The sequence below is a fragment of the Simochromis diagramma genome, unplaced genomic scaffold (assembly GCF_900408965.1).
Source record: "Simochromis diagramma unplaced genomic scaffold, fSimDia1.1 OVJJ01000510.1, whole genome shotgun sequence".
In the NCBI taxonomy this organism is placed as follows: domain Eukaryota; kingdom Metazoa; phylum Chordata; class Actinopteri; order Cichliformes; family Cichlidae; genus Simochromis; species Simochromis diagramma.
The window spans coordinates 2,625,394-2,649,320 of NW_024387326.1; the positions used below are offsets into that span (position 1 = coordinate 2,625,394).

General features: G+C 40.2%; 1 protein-coding gene across 2 annotated transcripts in view; it reads left to right on the plus strand.

Annotated features, from left to right (window-relative positions):
- prkcbb (protein kinase C, beta b) overlaps window positions 1-23,493 on the plus strand; it is a 102,197-nt gene extending 78,704 nt beyond the window's left edge. Inside the window, exons 16-17 of one of the 2 annotated variants that reach the window (XM_040006132.1) lie at window positions 855-995; window positions 21,281-23,493. In XM_040006132.1, coding sequence (XP_039862066.1) covers window positions 855-995; window positions 21,281-21,436 — 297 coding nt within the window. In that variant the 3' untranslated portion in view covers window positions 21,437-23,493. Of the gene's footprint in view, window positions 1-854; window positions 996-5,729; window positions 10,226-21,280 lie in introns of those variants that run through there. The other variant, XM_040006131.1, reaches the window with a different exon arrangement.
- The last annotated feature ends 434 nt before the right edge of the window (window positions 23,494-23,927 follow it).

Here is a 23,927-nt window from a genome sequence, read left to right on the forward strand (position 1 = left end):
TAGTGGTTCGATCCCTGGCACCTCCAGTTTGCCTGTCAAGAGTATGAATGTAGTTAGGAAGCACTCAGTTTAGAGCTAGTGTGTAAATGTGGCATGTCATGTAGAGCACTTTGAGTAATGTGGGGAGTAGAAAAGCGCTGTATAAGAATCAGTCTAAAGAGTTTTGTCTTTTGCACTATTATGTTCCGGCCAGACATGAAACTGTTCTGGACCACCACAAGACCACTGGTGTGTCTGCAACTGGCCTTGTGCTGGCCCATGTGCGGATTACCTCTGGCAAACTTGATCTGGGCCACCAAAGGGCCGTCATTCTTTGCGGTATGTGGACCATGTGTAACCACATTGTGTGGGCCAGATCCGGGCCATACCAATTTTGCTATGTGGGAAGGAGGTTTTTGGTGAAAAACCCTGTTTTAGACTGATTTCACCTACGCTGCAGCCGGCAACTTAAACCAACCAATCACGAACCACACATTTTTCATTAGTTATCAAAAGTTGCCAGGGAGACGCCAACTTGTCTCTTGGCCTTGACTTTATTTTCTCAGTTATAGCTTAAATCTAGTGCCAGTTAGCACTTACAACGCACTGTTCTCTGAAACTATGACGGTGAGCGTGGTAAACATCATATTTGCTAAACATCAATATGTTAGTATTGTAAATGTAAGGTTTACTTCACAGCACAGATGCATGAAAATGCAGCCTCACAGAGATGCTAATGTGGCTACTAGCTTTTTTTGCAGTGTCAAGACTACCAGAAAGGTAGAAAGATGAATAAACATTCACTTAAAAAAACCAAACAAAAAAAAAGCAAGGTGGACACACAGTAATCGTTTCTCTTCTCCATGTCTGCACAGCTGATGACAAAGCATCCAGCGAAACGCCTGGGCTGTGGTCCAGAGGGGGAGAGAGACATCAGAGAGCACAGCTTCTTCCGCTACATGGACTGGGAGAAACTGGAGAACAAGGAGGTGCAACCACCCTTCAAACCGAGAGCTGTAAGTCCGTCCCCGCCAAACCCGACATGACCGCAGATAAGCATGTGCAAGTCACAAGTCGCACAATAATAAGTGCGCAAAATACTCTTTGACCGGAGTAGAGACGTGGAGTTTAATTCATTAGAGGTTAAACTCGTAATAAAAACTCTCTCTTCTCTTCTTTTATTCTAATTTCCTTCCTATTTTCTTTCAACAACTACCTTTCTCTTGGCTTACTCATCTTTTCACTATCAATGTGATGTTTCTGTCTCTTTCCTTTCCTTTAATTTGGGACAATGCACACAGGTAAGTCTCGAAATGATGCTCATGATGTTGACAGTGATGCTGAAGGATGTGTGGCGATGAGGGCAGCGTCGGTGATGATAACAATGCCAGGGATGTTGATGGCGAAAACACTAAAAGAGGCTCAGTGATGAACGTGGGCTAGATGAAAATATACTGGACATTGACTGCACTTTTGGATGCACATGCAGAAAATTGGCAGCTACAGTTTGGTGCCGTTGAAATAAAAGAGCGTTTGGTTTCTCTGAGGTTAGCCTGAGTTTAGACTAAACCTCCAGGGGATAATAAGTCCGTACAGAGCAATAGTGTTTGTGTTGTTTGTTGTTAGACTTCTTCTTTTTTTTAACTTACGACAAAACAAGTTTGATCATGAGCCGAGTCAGAATGATGTCATCTAATACTCACACAAACCCCAGCCACGCAGCCTGAGGCTACAGTGCTGCTAAAGAGTTTTTCAGAGTTGAGCTTTTCCTGCAGCCTGCGGTGTGTGTGCATGCGTGTGTGTTGGACCAGTAATGCTGCAGTGTGTCTCTTTATTCAGGACGTGTACGTTCTCGTGTGGTAGAGGTCTCCATTAGGATCTGGCTTTTTTTTTTAAGACTTAGACGTGTTTGTGCAGAGTCACACCGTCTGTTGTCTGAGCTCTTCTCCTCGCTACTTTTTCTCCCTTTCTCTTCATCTCTCTCTTTGTTCTGTTTGATCTCGTCTCTCCAACATCTTGTATCTTTCTCACCCCTGCCCCGTCACATGCTATTTTCTCTCTTACTGCCTTTGAGTGGCGATAATAAATAGGTTTGGAACCACTGCGTTTACGCCACATCAAAGTTTAGTTCGGTTTAGCATCTGAAGGCAGTTCTTTGATCTTTTATGGTGCTATGTTGCCAGATTTCTTTCAGTAACCTGTGATGGGTTTTGTCTCTGTGTTATTTTAAGGAGGCTCTCCTTTTATTTCTCACTAAAAGCCTTATCACCACGAAGACGTGCAGCAAAAAGAAAAACAAAACAAATTCCCTCAAACTTGAATTATTTTATCTTTAACTCATAAGAGTTTAATCTTTTGTACAGTACTGTGTAAAAGTCTTGAGCTACCCCCCATATATGGAATACAGTCTTTAAACTAAAACAGAGTTTTAACTCTCTTAGGCAGCTTTCTTGTCAGTAGTCTTTAGGAATAGTTCTCCAGACTTCTTGAAGGACATTCAAAGCTCTTCTTTGGATGTTGGCTGCCTTTTCTTCTATTCTCTGCCAAGATGATCCCACACTGCTTCGATCATGTCGAGGTCTGGGCTCTGGGGAGGCCAATCCATGACTGATAGTGTTCCACTGTTTATTTTGCTCTGCAGGTTTGCTTTGGCTGCCTTTGAAGTGTTTTTGGGATCACTGTTAAGCAAAAGAATGAAATCATTTCCAATCACATGCTTTCCAGATGGTAGTTTTTTTATGTTCATAATTCAATTTTGACAAGATCCCCAACATCACTGGCTGAAATTAGGCACCAAACCAGAGCCTCCTCCATGTTTTACAGATGCAGACACTCACTCTTTGAACCAAAAATCTCAAATTTGGATTCATCACTCCATAAGATCTGTTGCCACTAACTTTCAGTCCAGTTCTTGTATAATTTAACATATCACAGCCTTTTCTCCCTGTTTCCCTTCCTTAAGAATCGCTTCTTGTCACCCACTCTTCCACCAAGACTATTTCCACCCAGATATGACAAGTTTTTGACCGATAGCTTTTTGGAATTGACCTTGCTGGTGCAAAAATACCGTTTGATGCCCTTCAAACTGCTTTATCTTGGTCATTGATGCTGAATGATGTGTTTTTCTAACAGGCTACTGACAGGAAAGTGCCTAAAATACAAATTAAAACTGTTTCTTTGTCTGAGTAGACAAAAGACTGATTCTTGAGTTGAGTCGTTTTTATGCTTGAATGATTCATAGGCCAGTATTCAGTGGTCTATCAAAAAAAGAAATTCTCAGAAATTGGTTAGAAACAAGAACTCAACTGAAAATTAGGGAAAAAGCAGCCAAAGAAAAACATTTAAAACTTCAGAAAACCCGGAGAACTCTTGCTCAGGACCACTTAAAAAAAAGACAAGAGAAAAAACAATTCCTCTGAGTTTAAATGTAAAGAAATGAGGGGTTACTCAAAACTTCCGTACAGTACTGTATGTTTTATTTACCATATAACTCATAATACTAATCATTAGTATTATGATTATCTTTTACATTTTCCTTATGCAACACATTGTTTGCTTTATTCATAATAAATAAAATTCTTATGCTTATTTTGCATTTAAAAAATGTGAAAAGGAGCCGCTTCGATGAGGAAATAATAGCATGGAAAAATAATTTGTAGGAGACAGACAAACATTTATAGTAAGTTTGTTTCTTTGATGCTGTTTTGGTGTGGGTTGTTGTTTCTGGAGGATATTTGATTCCAATAGGCCTTATTGGTTTGATCAGGAGTTAATTTGTTAATATTTTGTTGATTTTTGTCAGTTTGTGGCTTTATGTGCTACTGATGCTTTAATGAATTAGCTGACAAACAGGAGCTGATGAATTAATGAATGACTGACCGATCATCCAACAGACAGACTGACTGGCTGCCTCCTTCATCCACCCGACATCTAAAAAAATGTTCCAAATACCATTTTTTTGGTAGTTACTGTATCGCTGTGCCGTGTTTCCACTCATCTGTCTTTTCAGCAACCCAGTGTCTGTCTTTTTCTCCATCATCCTCACAAAGATATTATCCATCCATCCATCTTCCCACTACTCCATCCATCAAGCCATCTGTCCTTTCATCTACACATTTTATTTGTCCTCTATGTTCACGGTTTTTTCGTATATATTTATTTGCATGCTCTGTGGGAAGTCTCAAATGAAACCTGGAGTGCACTACAAAAATCTCACAGTAGTATACAGTTTAAACTATTACAACTTCTAAATAATATAGTAACTAATACTTTTGTCCAGTTTTTTTTTCTTCTAAAGGGACAATTCGCCCAAAATGAACCCCGTTACCTCCATGGTGTCCCTCGGGTTGTGGCTCTTTGACTTTCCATAAACTTCTAAACTTTGTGGCACTCATTTTATTTCCCTTCTCGGCTGATTTTTCCCCATCTGCCTCCCCAAACAGGTTAAACAAATGTGAGTAATTAGCTGCAAATACTACTGACCCTGGCATATTTCTCATTTCACATTATTTCCCCAAACTATAAACACTTTGGCTTAATTTCATTAGGTTTTTTTGGAGTTGCAGAGATTTAATGAGTTTGTAGTTTTCCTCTGGGTGATGTTGTCAGAGGACACTGAATCCTTGTTGTGTTAATTAAAGCTCAGTGCAGTGATGGGGGAGGGGGCAGGAAGTAGCTCAGCCCACCGTCCCTGTGAGGGATACTGCCGGGAAAAATATAGTTTTCAAGTTAATAACTAGTTTTATGTACTTAGATGGGAACGCATCTCAAGGGTATATAAGCTTGATTTGGCTTCCCAATGGTCAGAGGAAGGAAAAGGACGAGAAAACAGATTCCATCTGATGTAAATTGGACACTACGTAAAGGAGATGATTTCACTCTGGCACCAGTTACGTCTTTGTAAGTGCTCACTGTTGCCGAGACTCAGATTGGATCATGAAAGCCACATGTCAAGGGTTTCAGTTAAGTGTCACATGTAGGATATTGTGAAGGTTAGTAAATTATTTTTGGCAAACTGCACATTTCCTAAGCAAAAATCCAGAGCCTTTTTTCCCCAGTCCTGATGATCTGATTTGGTCTATCAAATCTCTGCAGGTCTCCACAGCTGCAGCATATAATTAACCCACAATTACACCAATAATTATCTTGTGGCTTTAAGCCTTTTCTAGTGCGGCTGTTTAGAAATCCATTTAAATCCAAGTTTTGCAACCACTGTCCTTAAAAGAAAGCAGAAAAATCTGTTCGTTTGTTTGTTTTTGCCAAATAAAGGGAAAAAGTCCACACGCCATGCATTAATGCTTGCATGGTCACCAGTTCGGTGTAGTGCACTTCCACAGGCTGTTTGAGACTTCAGTAACCTTGTTTGGAAGTTTGAGTTGAAAATGCTTCAAATATTTGAAAAAGGGAAAGCATACCTGAGGCGTGCTTCATTTATCTTCTCCAAGAAGTGATTTACTCTTTTCTTTTTTCACTTCTAATTAAAAAATGGCATTTTATGCATGACTAATGGAGAGTTAAATCAAGCGCACCCCAAGTACTGCCACTTGTTCTGATATTTGAAACCTTGTTCAAAGTGATGTCATCTCACACCCTGGTTCAACCTGCCATCCCCCCCCCTTCTTTTGTTTTCCTCTCCTTCTACCCCCCCACCCAACTTTGATCCATCCACTCCTATCCATTCCCACTCTTCCCCTTCCCAAATCCCCCCCTGCCTTGTACTCCATCCCTCCCCGCCCTCCCTCCCTTAACAGTGTGGACGAGATGCCGAAAACTTTGACCGTTTTTTCACACGCCACCCGCCGGTGCTGACCCCTCCCGATGAGGAAGTGATTCAGAATCTGGACCAAGACGAGTTCCAGGGATTCTCCTTTATCAACCCAGAGTTCACAGGAAATGCTGCTGCCACCACTGCCACCGAGCAGGCTTGATTACAGCTCACGCATGGACACATGGACACACACGCAAACATACACAACTGTTTCTTCAGGATCAGTCCCTACCTAACCCTGAGATACACGCACGCATGCGCAAACGTGCCATCTTAAATTTCTGATGATTTCTGATGCTTGTGTCGTTAAACTGACAGACAAAGTAAGGTTTTATGAGAAGAACACACATTGTTCACACTGTTGCAGCTTGGATAATTCGTTGGCCCCTTCTTGAGATTTAAAAGCTTGATTTCGTGTGCTGTAGCACGATTTAATTACAGATTTCATTGAGAGCTTTGGATAAATGCATTTATACAAATTTGTCACGATTAAACACAATCAAATCACAGCTGTAACTTAGTACAGTGCAGCATACAGTATGCAGTTAGCCTTTTCTTAGCACTGAGAGGGTTATTACTATACATCAATCACCCGCAACATTAAAACCACCTGGCTTATATTGCCTAAATCCCTCTCATATCACCAGAACAGCTCTGACTCATTGCAGACACACAAGAGTCCCTGAGATGTCCTGTGATATCGAGCACCAAGATGTCAGCAGCAGATCGCATAAGTTAGATCTGGGGAATTTGGAAGTTAAGACCTTGAGCTCTTTAAAAGCATTCCTGAAGACGTTTTGCAACATTATGCTGCAAAGTCAAAAGCTGCTGGTGTGTTATTCATTTCTGCTGTCGGTGGTTTAAGTGTTGCGGATGATCGTTCTAAACCAGTTTAGAACAATAGTGTGCATGACACAGTACATACCAAGAAGCATCTGACGTGCTTTCTAAATCTGTCTTTTTTTGCATCTTGGGTGATTTTCAAATTGTGTTGCTTGCAGTGTGAACAAAGAGTTTGGGTTTAATTTAGCATGCGCAATCAGATAAAGGATTAGAAATTAATTAGGATCTTTTAAAGTTCATAAATCATGGATTTCGAAACCAAGGGACCAAAATAATTGGATTTCATATAGCACAGTTAGGGTGTGACTAAAAGGGTGATTATATTTTAATAAATGCATTTACTAAAACTTTTACAATCTAACTATAGGATTTCACAACTAAACAACCGCGAGACGTCCTGTGTAACATAGCTTTGGCACTCCATTTTCTAACTTTTATTCAGGTGGGAAATGTGATTTAGCTTTTCTTTTACCCATTCCTCAGCTTTTCCAGTGCATTTTGATAAGCCTATAATTTTAGTGTGCTTCTTAGTGGGCTTATATTAATAATAGTGTCTGTGTGTTTATACCTATAAACTGGAATGCTTGACATGCATGCATGAGTTTCTATATCAAGAGTAGCCCTGGACCTTATCTCCCAACTGCATTTTAGCATATTTGCTCATGGAGTATTATTTTAATAATTAATACTGCGAGTTTTCAGGTTTGTACCACAAATATCAGATTGTATGTAATTTCTGTCCATAAAAAATGCTGTTGGGAAATGTAGTCTTTACCGAGGGTTTGAGTCAGACAAATAGATAATGCCATTTCTTGTACTCTGATCTGATGTCTGTTAAGCAGTATTTAAGCGATGAAAAAGACTAGCAGTTATTTCTTTGTGTTTTATAAAAGCATGATTCCAATATCTGACCATTTGTTTACAGTGTGTGTGTGTGTGTGTGTGTGTGTGTGTGTGTGTGTGTGTGTGTGTGTGTGTGTGTGTGTGTGTCGGTATAAGCGTGTTTTGTGTTAGGGAACAAGTACTGTCTATGCAAACACACTTATGTGTTTGCATTTTTGTGAGTCCATACAACCTTTTACTTTTGTTAGCGTGGTAAATGTCGGCAGCCCTCTTTAAATCGAGCAGTATTAATGTGGTAGAGGCAGAATAGAAAAATCTATTTGCATTTTAGGAAAGAAATAAAAGAAATTAGAATAAAATGTTTTACTAGCAGTCAAAAAGGTACATCTCTTTCTAGTCACAAGAGTGATCCAAACCCTTTAGAGACCAGTTGGCAACCTCTCGCAACCTCTGGTCACTAGGACTGGTTGGCAAGTGGTTGGTAACAGTTGGTAGGTGAAATTGGTCACAAAGAGGGTGCTACACCAAAAACTTGATCCTTGATTGCCACAGTCACCCACAGTTTGCAAAGAAAACACTGGCTTCTCTGCAATCAGTCTCCAACTACTTTCTGACTGGCAGTAAAACTTGAAGTAAATTTGCCACAAACTGGAGACAGTTTGGCCTTTCTAGTTTTGCATTGCACTTCTCATGGTTTCACTGCTTCAGTTGGTGAGAGTTTGAAGAAAAGTTTTAAAGGTGAGCAACGCAATCCCAAGAAGGTTTTTGGTGCAGCATCATCGTATACCTCTTTTAGATCAAGTTCACATAGCAGTGCATCAATCAATCTCTAGCATCAACCAGTTGACGAGTATCCACTCATATCCACTAATATCTACTGGTATCCACTAGTATCCGCTCATCAAGTGGTTGATGCTAGGGGTCACAGGTTGGTCTCTAGGTCTGTGCGGCTAGGGCTTTAGAAAGTCCAAAAATTTTAGTTTGGATGAACAGTGATGCCAAATTCCACCTCTGTAGACCTTGGAAAGCACCACCTCAAACACACAGCTGATTTGCAGTTTAGGATTTCTTGTCTGAAAGTCAAAAGTGGGCCCAGGTCTCTGCTGTCAAAATGCATGTTTAAGTCCTTGAGCATCTTTAAAAGTCACTTAGCCTATGAAAAGTTTCTTTAAGGACAGAGAAACAGAAAATCAGAACAATATATCAGGCTTTCCTGGGTTTTTGGTCTACTTTTCTAGAAGTAGGAGTTGAGGTTTAACCCACTGTGATTTGCTGTCTGTGTTTGCCATAAGAATTACTGGGACAGAAGGTAATGTTACAGTAGGCCTGCTGAAGTAGAAAACTCTGTGTTTTCTCTTTTGTTTTCCTAGCGAGCAATAATCCTGTTAGTGATTTACATATTGAGGCGGTGAGGTTAGCAGTACGTCTGTTCAGCTCAGGCTTTGTGTCTCTTTGACTCTAGCCACTTATTAAAGAGGGACAGTGGAGGAGGTCGTTGGGGGGGTTTGTTTGTCTGCAAAGTTGGTGCGTTAACACTCTGGTTCAGTAACTTTCTTCTTGTATATCTGCAGCTGATGATTTTTGTTCTGGTGGCAGTTGGAGGTCTTCAGGCATCCACTTGATCAGAGTTGAATGGGATCTTTATAATGCATAGTTTAAATGTTAATTATTGTTATTGCCATCAAACATAACTCTTTAAAATGAGTTTAGGAGAAAATATAAAGCTTTTTTTTTTTTTTAATTGACCTTACTTGAGATTGGGTAGAATATATCCTCTATGTCCCCACCAAAATATTGAAAGTCTTGGTGCAGGAGGTACCATTTACTTGCAGATCCACTTATTATTTGATAGCCAAAAAAGCAACTGCAGGAATGTTTAGATCCAGTATAATTATCCTATTCAAATATAATTCCCTTTTGTGAAAATTATTTGGCACACCTGGATGTTTGCTTAGGTTTAGGGGTTCATCATTTATACTGGGATTAGGTGATAGATTGCAATTATCCTGTCGGCTTCAGTCCAAACAAGCGATGCTAGCAGATTGTAGAGGTTTGTGCGCTGCGTAGAAATGCTATCATACAGTAAATTCACTTGAATGAGTGGCAGCTATCAGTGATGCTAAGAAGCTTTAAAAGATAACAGTAAATTAATCATATGTGACAGCTATACTCACAGTAATGTCTGATTTAGCTATAGTTGCACATACTCTGGGCTTCTTCAATGATTGTAATTTTCTTAATTCATTACTTTTTTTAAAAATGGTAAAAATAAAAGAGCCCTGTCGCCTACAGATAGAGTAAAGATTGTGTCTAAGGTGAGGAAGGGTTAGCAGGAAACTGACATCGCTAAGATTTTTTATCATCATCATTTTGTCGCAGAATACTTTAACACACGGTCCCTCTAATCCAATCAGATGCGAGCAGAGACAGAGGCCTATAATATACCGTAATTTGGCTTTTGATTAAAGCGGTCTCGTTTGGATGTCTTTTGATTTTAAATGCTGAGTTCAGCAGGGGAGAACATTTCAGTTTTCTATCGTTTTTCTTGAGTGTGAATGAAAATGTGTTTTATGACTCGATGTCGCCTGTGTCTACTTTCTATGTCGAACCTCCATTGTCAGTATTTATTTCAGCCACTGAAATCTAACAGCAACTATAGAAATATATATAATGAAACATATATATTACTGTTAAAAACTGATATATACATATAATTATACATGTGGAGGGGAAGAGAAGTCTTGCTCCAGGATTTGTGTCTGTTTCGATGATTCCTTCCTGCTGAAGGAGAAGCAAAAAAGGACTGTGCATGAAAAAAACAACTTTTTTTTTTGACCTTTTTTATTAGTTAGATATGATATATATTTAACATATTAGGATGATCCATGTTTCTGTGTCAGCAGTGCTTCAAAGACTGTGTGATTCCAGCTACTGTTATTAACGTTATGTATGAGCATACGTATATACTGAAAAAAGGAAAGAAAAAAATGCTTTAAAAATGCTTTCCATGTGCCATTCTTTTTTCTTTTTTTTTGCTTGTTTTTCAAGAAAAGCCGACATACCCAAAATAAAGAATTTCAATGACGCATTACAAGATGTTTAGTGTGTTTTCGAGTGCACTGTGTACATTTTAATCTGCTGCAGGAACTGTCTGTGGCTCCGTGGCTCCATGCTTTCATATTTTTTATTTCAGCCCCTCATTTACTTGCTCTTTATTCGTGTCATTCTCACACAAACGCACGCTCCGTTTCTGTCCGTGGAGACCGAACTGATTTGATTTTAAAAGAGAATGACGGGACGGAGGACAGTGAGAGAGAGCAAAGGAGGTAAGAAGACAGAGAGATTAGAGTGATGAGGGCTGACAGACGGGGGTTTTGCTGAGCAATTGGAAAAGAGAAACAATATAAGATGAAAAGGAGAGGGCGGCATTGAACAACAACGAAGGGAGGCAAGAAGAAAAAAGCATTAAGAAGGGACAGTGGCTGGGAGAATAAGATGGAGGGAGGGGACAAGGAAGCGAAGCGAGGCTCCACGGAGCGATGCAGGCGGCTACGACAGGCTGTGCATATTTCATGGCTGCCACTTATCATAAGAGCCTTTTCCTGATGGGGGAGCGTAGGTCTGATGACTTCAAGGAAATAACATGCAGAACACGGCCTACATATACACAGCCCTGCTGAGCCACTCAGCTGCTTCTCACCGCCTCTAAAGCTGCTCGCAATCCACTGTAGTCAAGCAGCTGCTGCTCCTGCACATTTACTTTTAATAACTGTATCGTGCACCGTTTATTTCTCTTAGTCCATTTCAGTGTCAACAAGTGTGGAGACCGGCTAGATGCAGAGTTTGTGAACCATGTCTGACCTGTGCTAGAGTGTGATGGGAAAACAAATACAGCACCAGGAATGCTTCTGGCTGTTCATAAACCCAGTGAAGCTTCAAAATCCAAGAATGAAGAGTAAAATCAGGCTAGTTAGGCTTAACGGTTAATGAGAATGGTAAAAAAAAGGATGCCCCTCCGACAGCCAAACCCATCTGTTCTCTGATTGGATTGTTACATTTGTGATTGACATGACATTGACCAATCAGATGAAAGGAAGAAAAATGGGGTCAAAATTTGTACTTGTAACTTGCAGGGGTTTTCCACACACAAATCTTTTTTACGCACACACAAATTCTTTTTACACATACAAATCCTGATTTACAAGTACAAAATAATTTATGACCACATTTTGAGCCCATACATATGAGAGTATCAAAAGAAAGGTATTTTTCATTGTCAGTAATACATCTACTTTTGAAGCAGTCTCCAAAAAAAGGCAAATGCCTTCCAAATTACCCGGGAACACAGTGTCACGTCTGTATGTAGCAATTTACAACATACAGGTATAAACGTCTACAGCTTCAGCAGTTAACCTGATTTATTTTGCACACGTACAGTTCCACATTTATAAGCTGATGTTAAAGTACTTTGGCTCAGGCAGCAGCCATCGGCTCTGTGACTCTTGTTGACATTTTATCACAGAATGTCCTTAATTTTTTTAAATCAATGTTTCCTCTACATAAACACATTTGTAATGTTGTTTTCCCCAAAATGATAAATAGTTTGACATTTATGGAAATACTCAGACTTGTTTCCCTGCTGAGTTAGATAAGAAGAGTGATTCCACTCTAGCGTCTATCCTTATGAAGCTGGAGTGTAGCTTAAATAATCAAAACAGCGTTTTCTCCGAGTCTAATTCTTCTACCAGCACTACTGATGCTTCTTAATTAACAGGTTACACGTACACGGGGTCTTTTGAGGCCATGTTCTCTGTGAGGTGCAATACATTTTTGGTTTAAAGATAGAGGGCATGCAGGGCTATAAGCATGAATAAATCTAATAAAACGAATTTTTAACTTACTATAAAGGACAACAGTAACCTCTCACTGAATCGTGTCGGACTGATGAATAAGAGGACCGTGACTCACTGAACATTCTTTTATTTATTTATTTTAAAGAATGAAAGCAAAAGATATTTTATTAATTCTGAGTTGTTGGGTTTTTTTTATATAAGACTTGCAAAAAAAATTAACAAGGACATTAGACAAGTGCACATAAACACTTAAAAAAAATAAAAGACTATAATTAACACATATGCAAAGACTGATTATAAGTTTGATTGAATTGTTAAAACAAATGTTAAAGTTCCACAAAGACAAACCTTTGCTAGGAACTTGTTGCACCATAATTTTGCTTGGATGTGTTATGAGCTGATTCAAGCAGCAGAATTAGACTCAAAACTCAATAAACTAAAATTGGAAAATGCTGCATGATAAAGTAAGTTTAAACACTTTCTATCCATATTCTTGAATCACAGGTTTACTTTACAAAATGTCATGCATCTTTACAGCCCTTTCTTTATAGTGTAAATTTATAGTCACCAACCACTTCTTCAGGTCTTTGGTCACTTGGTCAACTACCTGTTAACACAAATGATTAAACAGCCAATCACAAGGCAGCAACGCAGTGTATTTAGGTATGTAGACATGGACAGAACTGGCTGATCTGCTGAGATTTTCCCACAAAAACATCTCGAGGGTTTACAGAGATTGGTCCAAAGAAGCGTCAGTTGTCTGAGTGAAAATGTCTTGTTGATGTCAGCAGGCTCATAGCAAGGCAACAGTAATTCAAATAACCACTTGTTACAGCCAAGGTATGCAGAAGAGCATCTCCCAGCACACATTACCTCTAACTGAGGAGAGTGAGGTTTCAACAAAACTGGACAATAGAAAATCTGAAAAATGCTGTCTGATGTGGTGAATTTCAATTTCAACTACAACATTTGGATGTTAGGATTAAATGGTTGAAAACATGGATCCATCCTGCCTTGTATCAACGGTTCAGTCTGGTGCTGCTGCTGCTGCTGGTGTAACGATGTGGGGAATATTTTCTGAAAATTATTGAAACACCACAATCTAAGTATTGATGATCATGTCCAAACCTTTATAACCAACATCTGATGGCTGCTTCCAGCAGGATAATGCACCAAACTCACAGAGCCCAAATAATCTGGTTTCTTGAACATGACGATGAGTTCACTGTACTCAAATAACCTCCACAATCACCAGATCCCAATACAGTACATTTGAGATTCACATCACGGATGTACAGCAGACAAATCTGCAGCAACTGTGTGATGCTGTCGTGCCAATATGGAGCAACATCTCTGAGGAATTTTTCCAGCACCTTGTTGAATCTGTGCCACAGAGAATTGAGGCTGTAAAACAAAAAGGGCTCCAACCCAGGACTAGCAACCTGTACCTAATAAAGTGGCCGTCAGTGTTGTAATCATTTATTGGAGGACAAGAATCATGTTCGCTAATTTCAAGTTTTGATATGGAGCTAGGCGAAAAACTTCAAGCTCTGACATTGAAAACAAATGATACTGTGTAAAGAACATTTCCCTGATTATGCAGTATAACAGGCTACATACATTTTAATGGTCAAGAATAGTGTTTTCCTGTTGCCTTAGCCCACAGCCAGAACAGAAAATATACTTTACCTCACGTCCCTCTGTTAACTTTACACTAACGCTGTAGTGCAGCTTTATTTTATGCAAATGTTTTTTATAAAGCAAGTCAGATTCCTGTGTAACAGCAAGTTCCAGCACATAAGCTGTATAAAGTTTGTATTGGAGTGGATGTAATAGCCAGTGTACACAGTAAGCCACAGCAGTGCTGGAGTATGTATGATAATTAATTCCAAATGTTGCGGCCCCCAAATTAAAGCCAGTGGCTTTAGCACAAAGCAGTCGGCGCTTATCAGCCCAAAACAGGTCAGCGTTCGATACCGCCTTTCATTCACCCTCCTCTCCTCTTCACCTCCCCTTTCCCGTGCCTCCCACTCTCCCCACAGCCTCAGCTGACATCGGCTCGTCTCCCACTAATCCTCTTGTTACTGAAAAGAGATGGGATGAGAGAGAGGTGCAGGGGAGTCGGGCAAAAGAGAAGAGGAGGAGAGGAAGGGGAGGAAAGGTGTAAGGAGGCAAATACAAAATTCAAGATTCAGCCATGTTCCTCCATTAAAATCAATGCTACCAGAACACAGTCGTGTGTAATAAAATTGTGTGTCTTGCTTAATGTCACTGCATATTCTGAGCTTTCTAGCTATGTATCTATACCAAGAGCCACTGATATTTATCTCCCTCTCTGTCCTTTGCTGCATCTCTTTCTCTCCCTCTCTCTCTTTTTTTCTCTTCATATCTCTGTCTCTCTGCCTTGCAGCATTAACTGCAAATGAAGCGTGTTGAGATGGAACACATTATGAGCTGGCCTACATGGCTGGCAGCTGTGTGTGTGTATGTGTGTGTGTTCATGTTTGGTAAATAGCTGGAATGCACACAGCGGACCATTTTCAAGGTTTTGGGAACGTACACACGCATGCATCTTTTCATATGTGTTTGTGCTTCCTGTCTGCATAATTCTATTGAAGGATGCTCAGTGCTGTCAACCACCTACATACACATGACTCCAGATAAGCAACTTACAATAGGAGTTGAAGCATCTCACTTATGGAGCTTCAGAGACAGGACGTTTGGCCTTTTATTAAAGAAAGTTAAATGTGTTTGTAAACTAAATCTAAGAATGAATTTGAATCAGAGGGCCTTACATAGCAAACCCATACACAGGGTGGCAATTTTCCTAGACCACTTAGGGAGAAACGATAAACTATAAAACTGGTGGGTTCAGCAATCAAACATAAGAAACAGATATCACTAAAACAAGAGATGCCTGCAAGAAAGGCAAAGGATAAGAGGACAGCGAGGGAAAAGAGGAAACTACAGAGGAAATAATACACAAAGTTAATAACATGCTGTATTGTTTATATACTATTTACCCCAGTAAATTCACCTGAGCTAGTCCTAATAAAAAGCTTTATCAAAAAGAACAGTTACCTGATAGCTGAAGGCTCTGCATCCCATTCCCAGTTTTGATCACATGATTCTGTGTGTTGTAGATTTTTAAAACAACAACAACAACAACAATGGATTTCAAATTCCATTTGATTTTAAATGCAACCAGTGAAGAGAAACTAATATGGGAGAAGTCTCTGCTTCCTAATCTATATTAGGAAGCAGAGACTTTTATATATATATATATATATACATATATGTGTGTATGTCCTCGTACATATATATGAGGACAGGCCCCTGCACAGTATGTACCACCAGCAGATAGCGGAGGTGGCTGATATCCAGAAATCCTACCAGTGGCTGGACAAAGCTGGACTGAAAGACAGCACAGAGGCACTAATCATGGCAGCAAAGGAACAAGCTCTGAGCACAAGAGCCATAGAGGCTGGGGTCTATCACACCAGGCAAGACCCCAGGTGCAGGCTGTGTAAAGATGCCCCTGAGACAATCCAGCACATAACAGCAGGGTGCAAGATGCTAGCAGGCAAGGCATACATGGAACACCATAACCAAGTGGCCGGCATAGTGTACAGGAACATCGGTGCCGAGTATAACCAGGAAGTCCCAGGGTCAAAATGGGAGACGCCCCCAAGGGTGGAGAATGACCGAGCTAAGAGAAGAGCTCGAGAAAATGTGGAGGGTGAAGGTAACAGTGGTCCCAGTGGTAATCGGAGCACTAGGTGCGGTGACTCCCAAACTAAGCGAGTGGCTCCGGCAGGTCCCAGGAACAACATTGGAGATCTCTGTCCAGAAAAGCGCAGTCCTGGGAAGAGCTAAGATACTGCGCAGAACCCTCAAGCTCCCAGGCCTCTGGTAGAGGACCCGAGCTTGAAGGATTGACCACCCGCAGGGGCGAGCGGGGAATTTCTCTCTCTCTCTCTCTCTCTCTCTCTCTCTCTCTCTCTCCATATATATATATATATATATATATATATATATATATATATATATATATATATATATATATACTCTAAATGTAGTAACTTCAGTTTTCTATAAATGCAAAAATAGCTGGGTGGGTGGGTTTCAAATTCCATTTGATTTTAAATGCAACCAGTGAAGAGAAACTAATATGGGAGAAGTCTCAATAATAGAGAAGATACATTAACAAGGTAATATATATTGGGCCGAGTTAAGAGCCTTGTGGAACTCCATGTCTAACCTTTCTGTGAAAGACTCCTCTTTCACATGAGCAAACTGAAATCTCTTGCAGATATATGTCTCAAACTAGCACATCATGTTAGCTTCATCACAGTGATTTGCTCCAGTCTATGATCACTGATGTAAATTGCAGCAGGAGGAGGGGTTTAATAACAAAGAGGTAGCTGGATATGTTCAACTCTGGACCATTTTATCCAGTGGACTAAAATACATTTTTATTTGTACTTTAATATAATAAAACTTAAAAACAAGTGGTACCTGTAGATCAAATATGATCAGGATGATCACATACAGTGGAAATTTTGGTACTACTATAGATTAAATATTTGTTGAAATTAGCTCGTATGTTTTAGAGATATGACCTCATTTAATTCAAGATTAGCAGCTTTCCCATTAACATGAGTGCACATAAAGTGCTCTAGGTACACTGTTCTAGATGTCCTTTGCAAAAACTTTCAATTCATTGTTTTAAGCTGTTTGCTATAACTCTGAATACACCTTTTAGGACTGTAACAGTGCTTGACCTCACAGCAGTATGTATTGAGTGTGGAATGAGGGTTAGATAAAACTTCATCTCGCCATCGGATATTCTACTTGGAGAGCAAAACACACGTGCTCTGTATGGGTTTTGTACCCACCAGGAGTCCAGGCCTCTCCTGAGAGGAGACACTCCAGTGGGTATTAAAGCCAGGAACGTGAGGTGGACCTCAGCCAACTGTGGCAGGTGTGTCCCTGTAGCTAGAGGGAGCTTATCTTAGGCCATGAGAAAGCTGGAAGATAAAGGTATGTAACACTTATTTGTAGTTTCCCCTGTGTTAAAGGCCCTCCTGTCCCTCTCTGTACTCCTTCTTCATTCTTCCTCCACCATCTTGTATCAACTTTCACCCTTTATAAATATTGGTTCCACTCTTATTTAATTCAATTCTATTTATATATCACCAAATCACAACAACAGTCTCTCCAGAGCCTACAATAATCAGATGACCGCCTTATGAGCAAGAACTTGGTAACAGCGGGAAAGAAAAACTCCTTTTTAACAGGAAGGAACCTCTGGCTGAACAAGCTCAGGAAGGGCCAGCCATCTGCTGTGACTATTTGGTTTAGAGGGGAGGACACAAGGCTAAAGACATGCTATAGAATAGTCAGAGATTAAGAATAATTAATGATTAAATGCAGAGTCTTGTATAAACACATATAGAGTGAAGACAGATGAGTGCAGAAGAAACACTCAGTGCATCATGGGAAGCGTCCAGCAGCCTAGGCCTAAGGGAGGATTCATGGTCACCTGATCCAGCCCTAACTTATCTAAAAGAAAAGTTTTAAGTCTAGTCTTAAAAGTAGAGAGGGTGTGGGTCTCCCAAATCCAAACTGGGAGCTGGTTCCACAGAAGAAGGGTCTGAAAACTGAAGACTGATTTTTAAATAGCCTAGAAAGCCAGCAGTCCTCTCCGCCTAACCCTGTCTCTTTTTCTCTTCCTTTTCACGTTGCCACTGTGTCTTCATTTATTTGTGTTTTTCAGACTTACATGCTGATAGATCCTCACACTGTTGACTTTATGGATGTATTTGATAAATCGCTTGCTGTCTTTTTAATCAAAATATTTATGATTGTGGATTTTTCTGTGGATTGCCTCTTATAAGCTCTACCGCTGCTTTCCTGGTGATGTGAATATTTATGTAACTGCTTGATTTTATTTTTTCTTCTCTCTTCTTTGCTATTCACTTCATCCCACTGTGACTCTATGGCTTTTTAATATTACGTCTTAAACACTGACTATATTCTGGTCATTTTTTGCCAACTCCAGATGCATTTAAAAGTACATTCAGCGACCACATCACAAAGGAGTCATCAGATTTCAGTCTACAGGATGGAGATCTGATGACTGTAGAGGCCATTTGAGTTCACTGAACTCAAATTAAATACAGAAACCTGCTTGAGGTTAACCAGCTTGAGCTGGAAGCAGCCATCAAAAGATGGGTACACTGTGGCCATAAAGGGATGGACATGTCAGTAACAATACTCAGGTAGACTGGAAGGATGCTCACACTAAATTCTGACCCTAATGTAGCAGCAGAAATCAAGCGTTATCAGACCTGGCAACGATTTTCAGTCTTGTATTGTCCAATTTTGGTGAGCTTGTGCCAATTATAGCCTCAATGCCCTGTTCTTAGCTGATGAAAGTGGCACTGGATGTGGTCTTCTGCTGCTGTACCACATCTGCTTCAAGGTTGGATGTGTTGTGTGTTCAGAGATGCTGTTCTGCATACTTTGGTTGTAACAAGTGGCTATTTGAAGTAGCGTCATCCTCCTTTCAGCTCAAAGCGGTCGGGTTTGATTACATATGTGTTAAAGAGCACTTGAACAAACATATTTAATGAAATGGCCAGTGAATATATATTTTCCATATTATTATATAGCATATTATTTGTGAATTAGCTCATCAAAGTTTGCGTTTTAAGTATGTGATAACTTCGAAGAACGGTGAAACATGCTGATGAAGGCATGCAAAGTTTTCACACTTATGTAAATGATCTGGCGACGTGAGACCCAGGGAGTGACAGTAAGTAGGACTCATAATTAGAAAAAGTTAAAAGCTGATAAAGAGCAGGTGAAACACAATGTGATATCTGCGTTATAGAAACCAGCCTAAGGTGTCTTTGCTTTTGATTAAAGATGGAAATGGCCACACTGGAGATCATTTTAAAGTTTGTGCTGTTCTGGTTCCGTCTTTACTTCTATTTCTTTGGGGAACATACTTGCCAGCGGTGAAGCTTGGTGTTGCCTTTCATAAATCTATACATAAAAAATGAGCCAGGTTGTGTGTTAATGAGCCTCTGCCCCAGAGAAAGCCCCCCCTGCTTTACTACGAGTGCATCCACCCAGGATCCCTCACCTCCTGCAGAAAGTCACAGTTGGTGTACTCGACTCCCTCAAGTTTGTCTCTTTCCTCTCTTTGCTTAGCACCTCTCAGCACTCACTCCTCTCTGCAGCTCTCCTTTACTGTATGCAGTTTCCCAGCATATCCATAAATACACTGAAAATGGCTTGATCTCCTAATATCCTATTTCCTTATGAACAGCCTGACTCACGTTTGTTCTAACTGATTATTTTCCACATGTTTAAGTCCAGACTCAACTTTTCTTTCTACTTGCACTTGTGTTTTTACTAGCAAAATGTTATTACATGAAGATTGGAAAAGCCCTAAAGGAAGGGAAGTGGGGGTGCTGTGCTTCATCCAAGAACTTTCTGTGCAATGCAAATGGACTGAATACACCACTGTTCTGTTTTGTTCAGTGCTGAAACTCTTTCTTATTTTCAAGGCTTAGCAAGTCCAACCAGCTACAACGCCTTTTCTTAGATGAAGGTCAAGAAGGTCTTCTGTATTCTTGTGGGGCAACATTCACATTCTTCTTAACATTTAATAATAAAGCTTAAATACTTTAGATAGTGAAACTTAACTGGAAAGATTAGATGTTCAGGTGAAGTTTTCCTAACATACCATGTGACTGCACACAGGATTTTGTGTGCAGCAGGTGGTTTCATTTCAGGGAACACTAGCATCAACATTTCCACTGTGAGAGGCAGACAGAAAATTTTTTAGGGTATCCACTTTGATCTACAAATGTAAAGAAAATACCAGAGTTTTGTGGGTTTTGAATGAACAGTCTCTGGTTATCAGTTCAAGCACATTTGATGCTGTTTGTAAGCCAAAAAAGGAAAAAAAGCAAGTACAGGTTTTGGAAATAAAAAATTTTAAGCGTTAAATGAGAATTGATACAATTCACCTGTGTGCAGTAAAGATAAACTTTCTGCAAACAGCAAAGTAACCTGGCTCATGCTACAAGCTCATGCTAGTGGCATAACCAAAATTACTGCTTCTGTGTGCACTGAACTTGCCTTTGAAATAATTGCTTTGAAGACTTTGAGGACCAGGTTTGTGTCCATTCAAAGTCAGTTGCCATCTTCAAACCACCTTGACAATAAAAGTGCAAAAAGACAGATCCTCTGCTTTCCGTTGGCGATTGAATTGGGTCAAGCTGACAATTACCTGCAAAAGTTCGTCATGATATCGCAATCAGCTGTGATAAAGTCTTCATTCTCAGCTGACTGCAGGTTTCCCAACCCTATAAACAGCACATTTGCATACATATGCTTACTCTTGGCCATTGATTGGTGCTCATAACAATTTGCATAGCTGTATGAGAGTGACTGCAGTCAGTCTGAGTTAGCCCACGCGTGCGAGCTGTCCAATCACCTTGCAATTGAAAGTAACTATGCAGAGGTTGGCAGTGTTGTACACTATGTAACATCTTATAATCAGTCTCCAACACCAAAGCTTTCACTGGGGAAACACTGATTTTTTCCTAGTTGCAAGGAGGCCGATGTCCTATTTTTACTGTATTGTGGCTGAGCAATAAGCATAAAGACTTGAAACAGAGGAAGACAGACAGACATGAGAGTGAACAGGATTAATTTGACCTCGGGTACGAAAGGGAAGCGCTTCCTAATCATTTGTTCATTGCACCATCACAGTACAGAAACTGAACAATATTGCAGTTTCTTTAGTTCAAAAGAGCTTGTGCTTTAAGTTGATTGTCCGCTATAGGGTGTTTAACAGCAGTGGATTCTCTTTTCCATCCCAATCCATCCCACTCTCCTCCAACAATATTTTTTCTGTCGTTCCTCCCTCTCATCACATCCTCTCCCCTTCATAATCTCTGAACCCCACCTGCAGAGGAACCGTCGGGACACCTGCAACTTTGACAAGGAGTTCACCAAGATGGCTGTGGACTTGACGCCAACAGACAAGCTCGTCATCATGAACCTGGACCAGGACGATTTCCTCGGCTTTTCCTACATCAACCCGGAATACGTGGCCCCCGCTAATTAACACCGATGGACCGCTAGAGGAGGTTTCAAAGCAGTAAATGTGTATGTTCAGTAAATGTCTGTAGTTCTTTTAGGCCATACTGGGGTATCTCCAAGATTGCAGCCCAAAACAGGAATCACAGCACCAAACACTGGATACCAAAGACGTTGAAGTATTGAATCAAAAATGTCCGAGGTGTCAACATTTGCTTTTTGTGCAGGGCAAGAACAAGAGAAAATATCAACCACATTAATCCAACCAGTTTTATTCAGTGTAGAGAAGCACAAGCTTACCGCTTCACTCGTGTCAGCTCACTCTGTCTTTATTCAACGATAGAATTCCTGATGTGTTAATGGCATTGTATCTGCAGCAAGCCTTTCACCGCTCTTAGTATTCTTAAAGTGAAGTATTGTGTTATGTTCCCTTGTGTTATCCCACAAGTTTCACAGCAACATTGTGACATCTACAAAGCACCATCGCGCAAATCCAGGCTCATATTTTCCTGGCATTGCTAAATTGGCCGCCATCGATGAGCGCTGATAGTTCCAGGTTTAACTCTGGATCCCTGTCATGCACAGTAAAATGGGACCAAGACCTACGAAGCACACTGGAATGTAGATTTGGTGTTTATGAATGTTTTTACAACATAACTGGCGTGTCACGGTGTTAGCAATGTAAAGTTTTATATATATTCTAATGTTGTTACTCTTGTGTCTTTGTAAAAATTTTATAGGAGTAAAACTTTCTAACTTCTTGAACTGTATGCACATCTGCATTTAGTAATATCAACCGTATCCTCTGCATTCATCCTGACACACACCGCGAGCAGTACCGCCAACCACTTCCACTGGGCCATTGTTCCCATCCCACTCTCATGAGGCTTAGCGTCTCACACTGAGAGAGCTTCACAGCCTTTTTAGGGTTTTTTTTTTACCCCCTCTTTTTCTTTTTCCTCTATTTCCTCCTTTTCACCCTCCATCTGCCCCTCTGATGCCTCTCTTATTATTATCAGAATTGTTTTGGCTCTAGCCCGTACGTCTGACAGGGCTTCAGTGGGAGCCTGGTGCGATGAGTCGTCGCAGGAGTTGGCAATGCAGCAGTCACCAGTGGGGCATCCACACGTGCGCAGACGGTGAACGATGAGCTGCTTTGACAGCCTCCAAGGGAGTCATTTCACAAACAGCAATAATAAAAAAGCAATGCTGCTTTTTCATTTATTTTTTTTATTTTAATTTAAACCACCTGCCTTTAATTTATTTGTGTATGTGTGCATTTCTTGACAGTCATCCATATATTAGAATATATGTACGTGAATGTGTGTGTGTGTGACAGACAGAATTACATGTATGTATTTTGGGTCACACACACACACAAGCACCCATACCTGTATACACCCACTTAGCCATACAGTCAGATCCTCGACTGAGGGTTGGAATTACTAGGTGAAGCGTAACAAGGCGGACAATGACTAAGAAATGTTTGCACCTGGAGGCACACAAGACATATACTGTAGGTCCGTTGCACAGGCCTAGATTCCCATCCTCCTCCTTCTCCTGCTGCTTTAATCAGCACAAACAGAATCATGAAAGGACACACGCCTGTAGTGTCTTCAATAACGTGCACACAGCATCTTCGAGCTTTGGTGAAACTTTACTCTGCCGTCCTTATGTTTTGCTTCTTTGCTGTATAATGTAAAATTTAAAAAAACAACAACTGCCCTTTGTGTGTCAGCCATATATTTCTCTGGTCAAGGGTGTAAATATCTCCTAATATTAATCACGCCCAGTCTCAGCATCTGCTGTTGACAACCCCACACCCCAAAGCGCTCGATAGCACTCAGCCAGCTGTCTTATGAATTTGTATGGCCGAGTTAATGAGTGAGCACGGCACACTACATGCGTGTGACTCAGATATCTTAAGCGCTGCTCAGTTTTAATATAGGTCTGTCTTTAAATCTGATAAGAAATGTTCTCTTCAGCTTCAGCGTCGTTTGACTAAACAGCGCCAACATGAAAAAATGACCGTAACACACGCACAAGCTGGTTTAAGAAGCTAGCAGATATGTTTCACATTTAAAAGAAAAAATTACAGGACTATGAGGAAGTATACTATGCATGCATGTGACGATCTCTCTTTTTCATATCTTGTTCCATATGATATGGACTTATTCTATATTAAGTGTTGGACTGGTGTGTGTGGGTATGTGTGTGATAGTTTCTTTATTAGACAGTAAAAGGGTTTTTATGTCGCTTAATTTATGATATGTCTCATGTCATTGCTGCACATTTACTGAATATTATTGAAAGACTGTGTTTTGCTTTTATTTGTACAGATATAAATATTTTTGAAGTACATAGGGGTAAGAGTCTTCCATTTCCATAGTTGTATTTATACTCAGAAATCAATGTGTTTAGGGGTAAAAATGATGTATGTAAGTTGCAATAGAAAACATGGAGCGAAAACTAGATATAAATATACGTCTGTGCTGACTGAAATCCAGCAAGATCTAGAT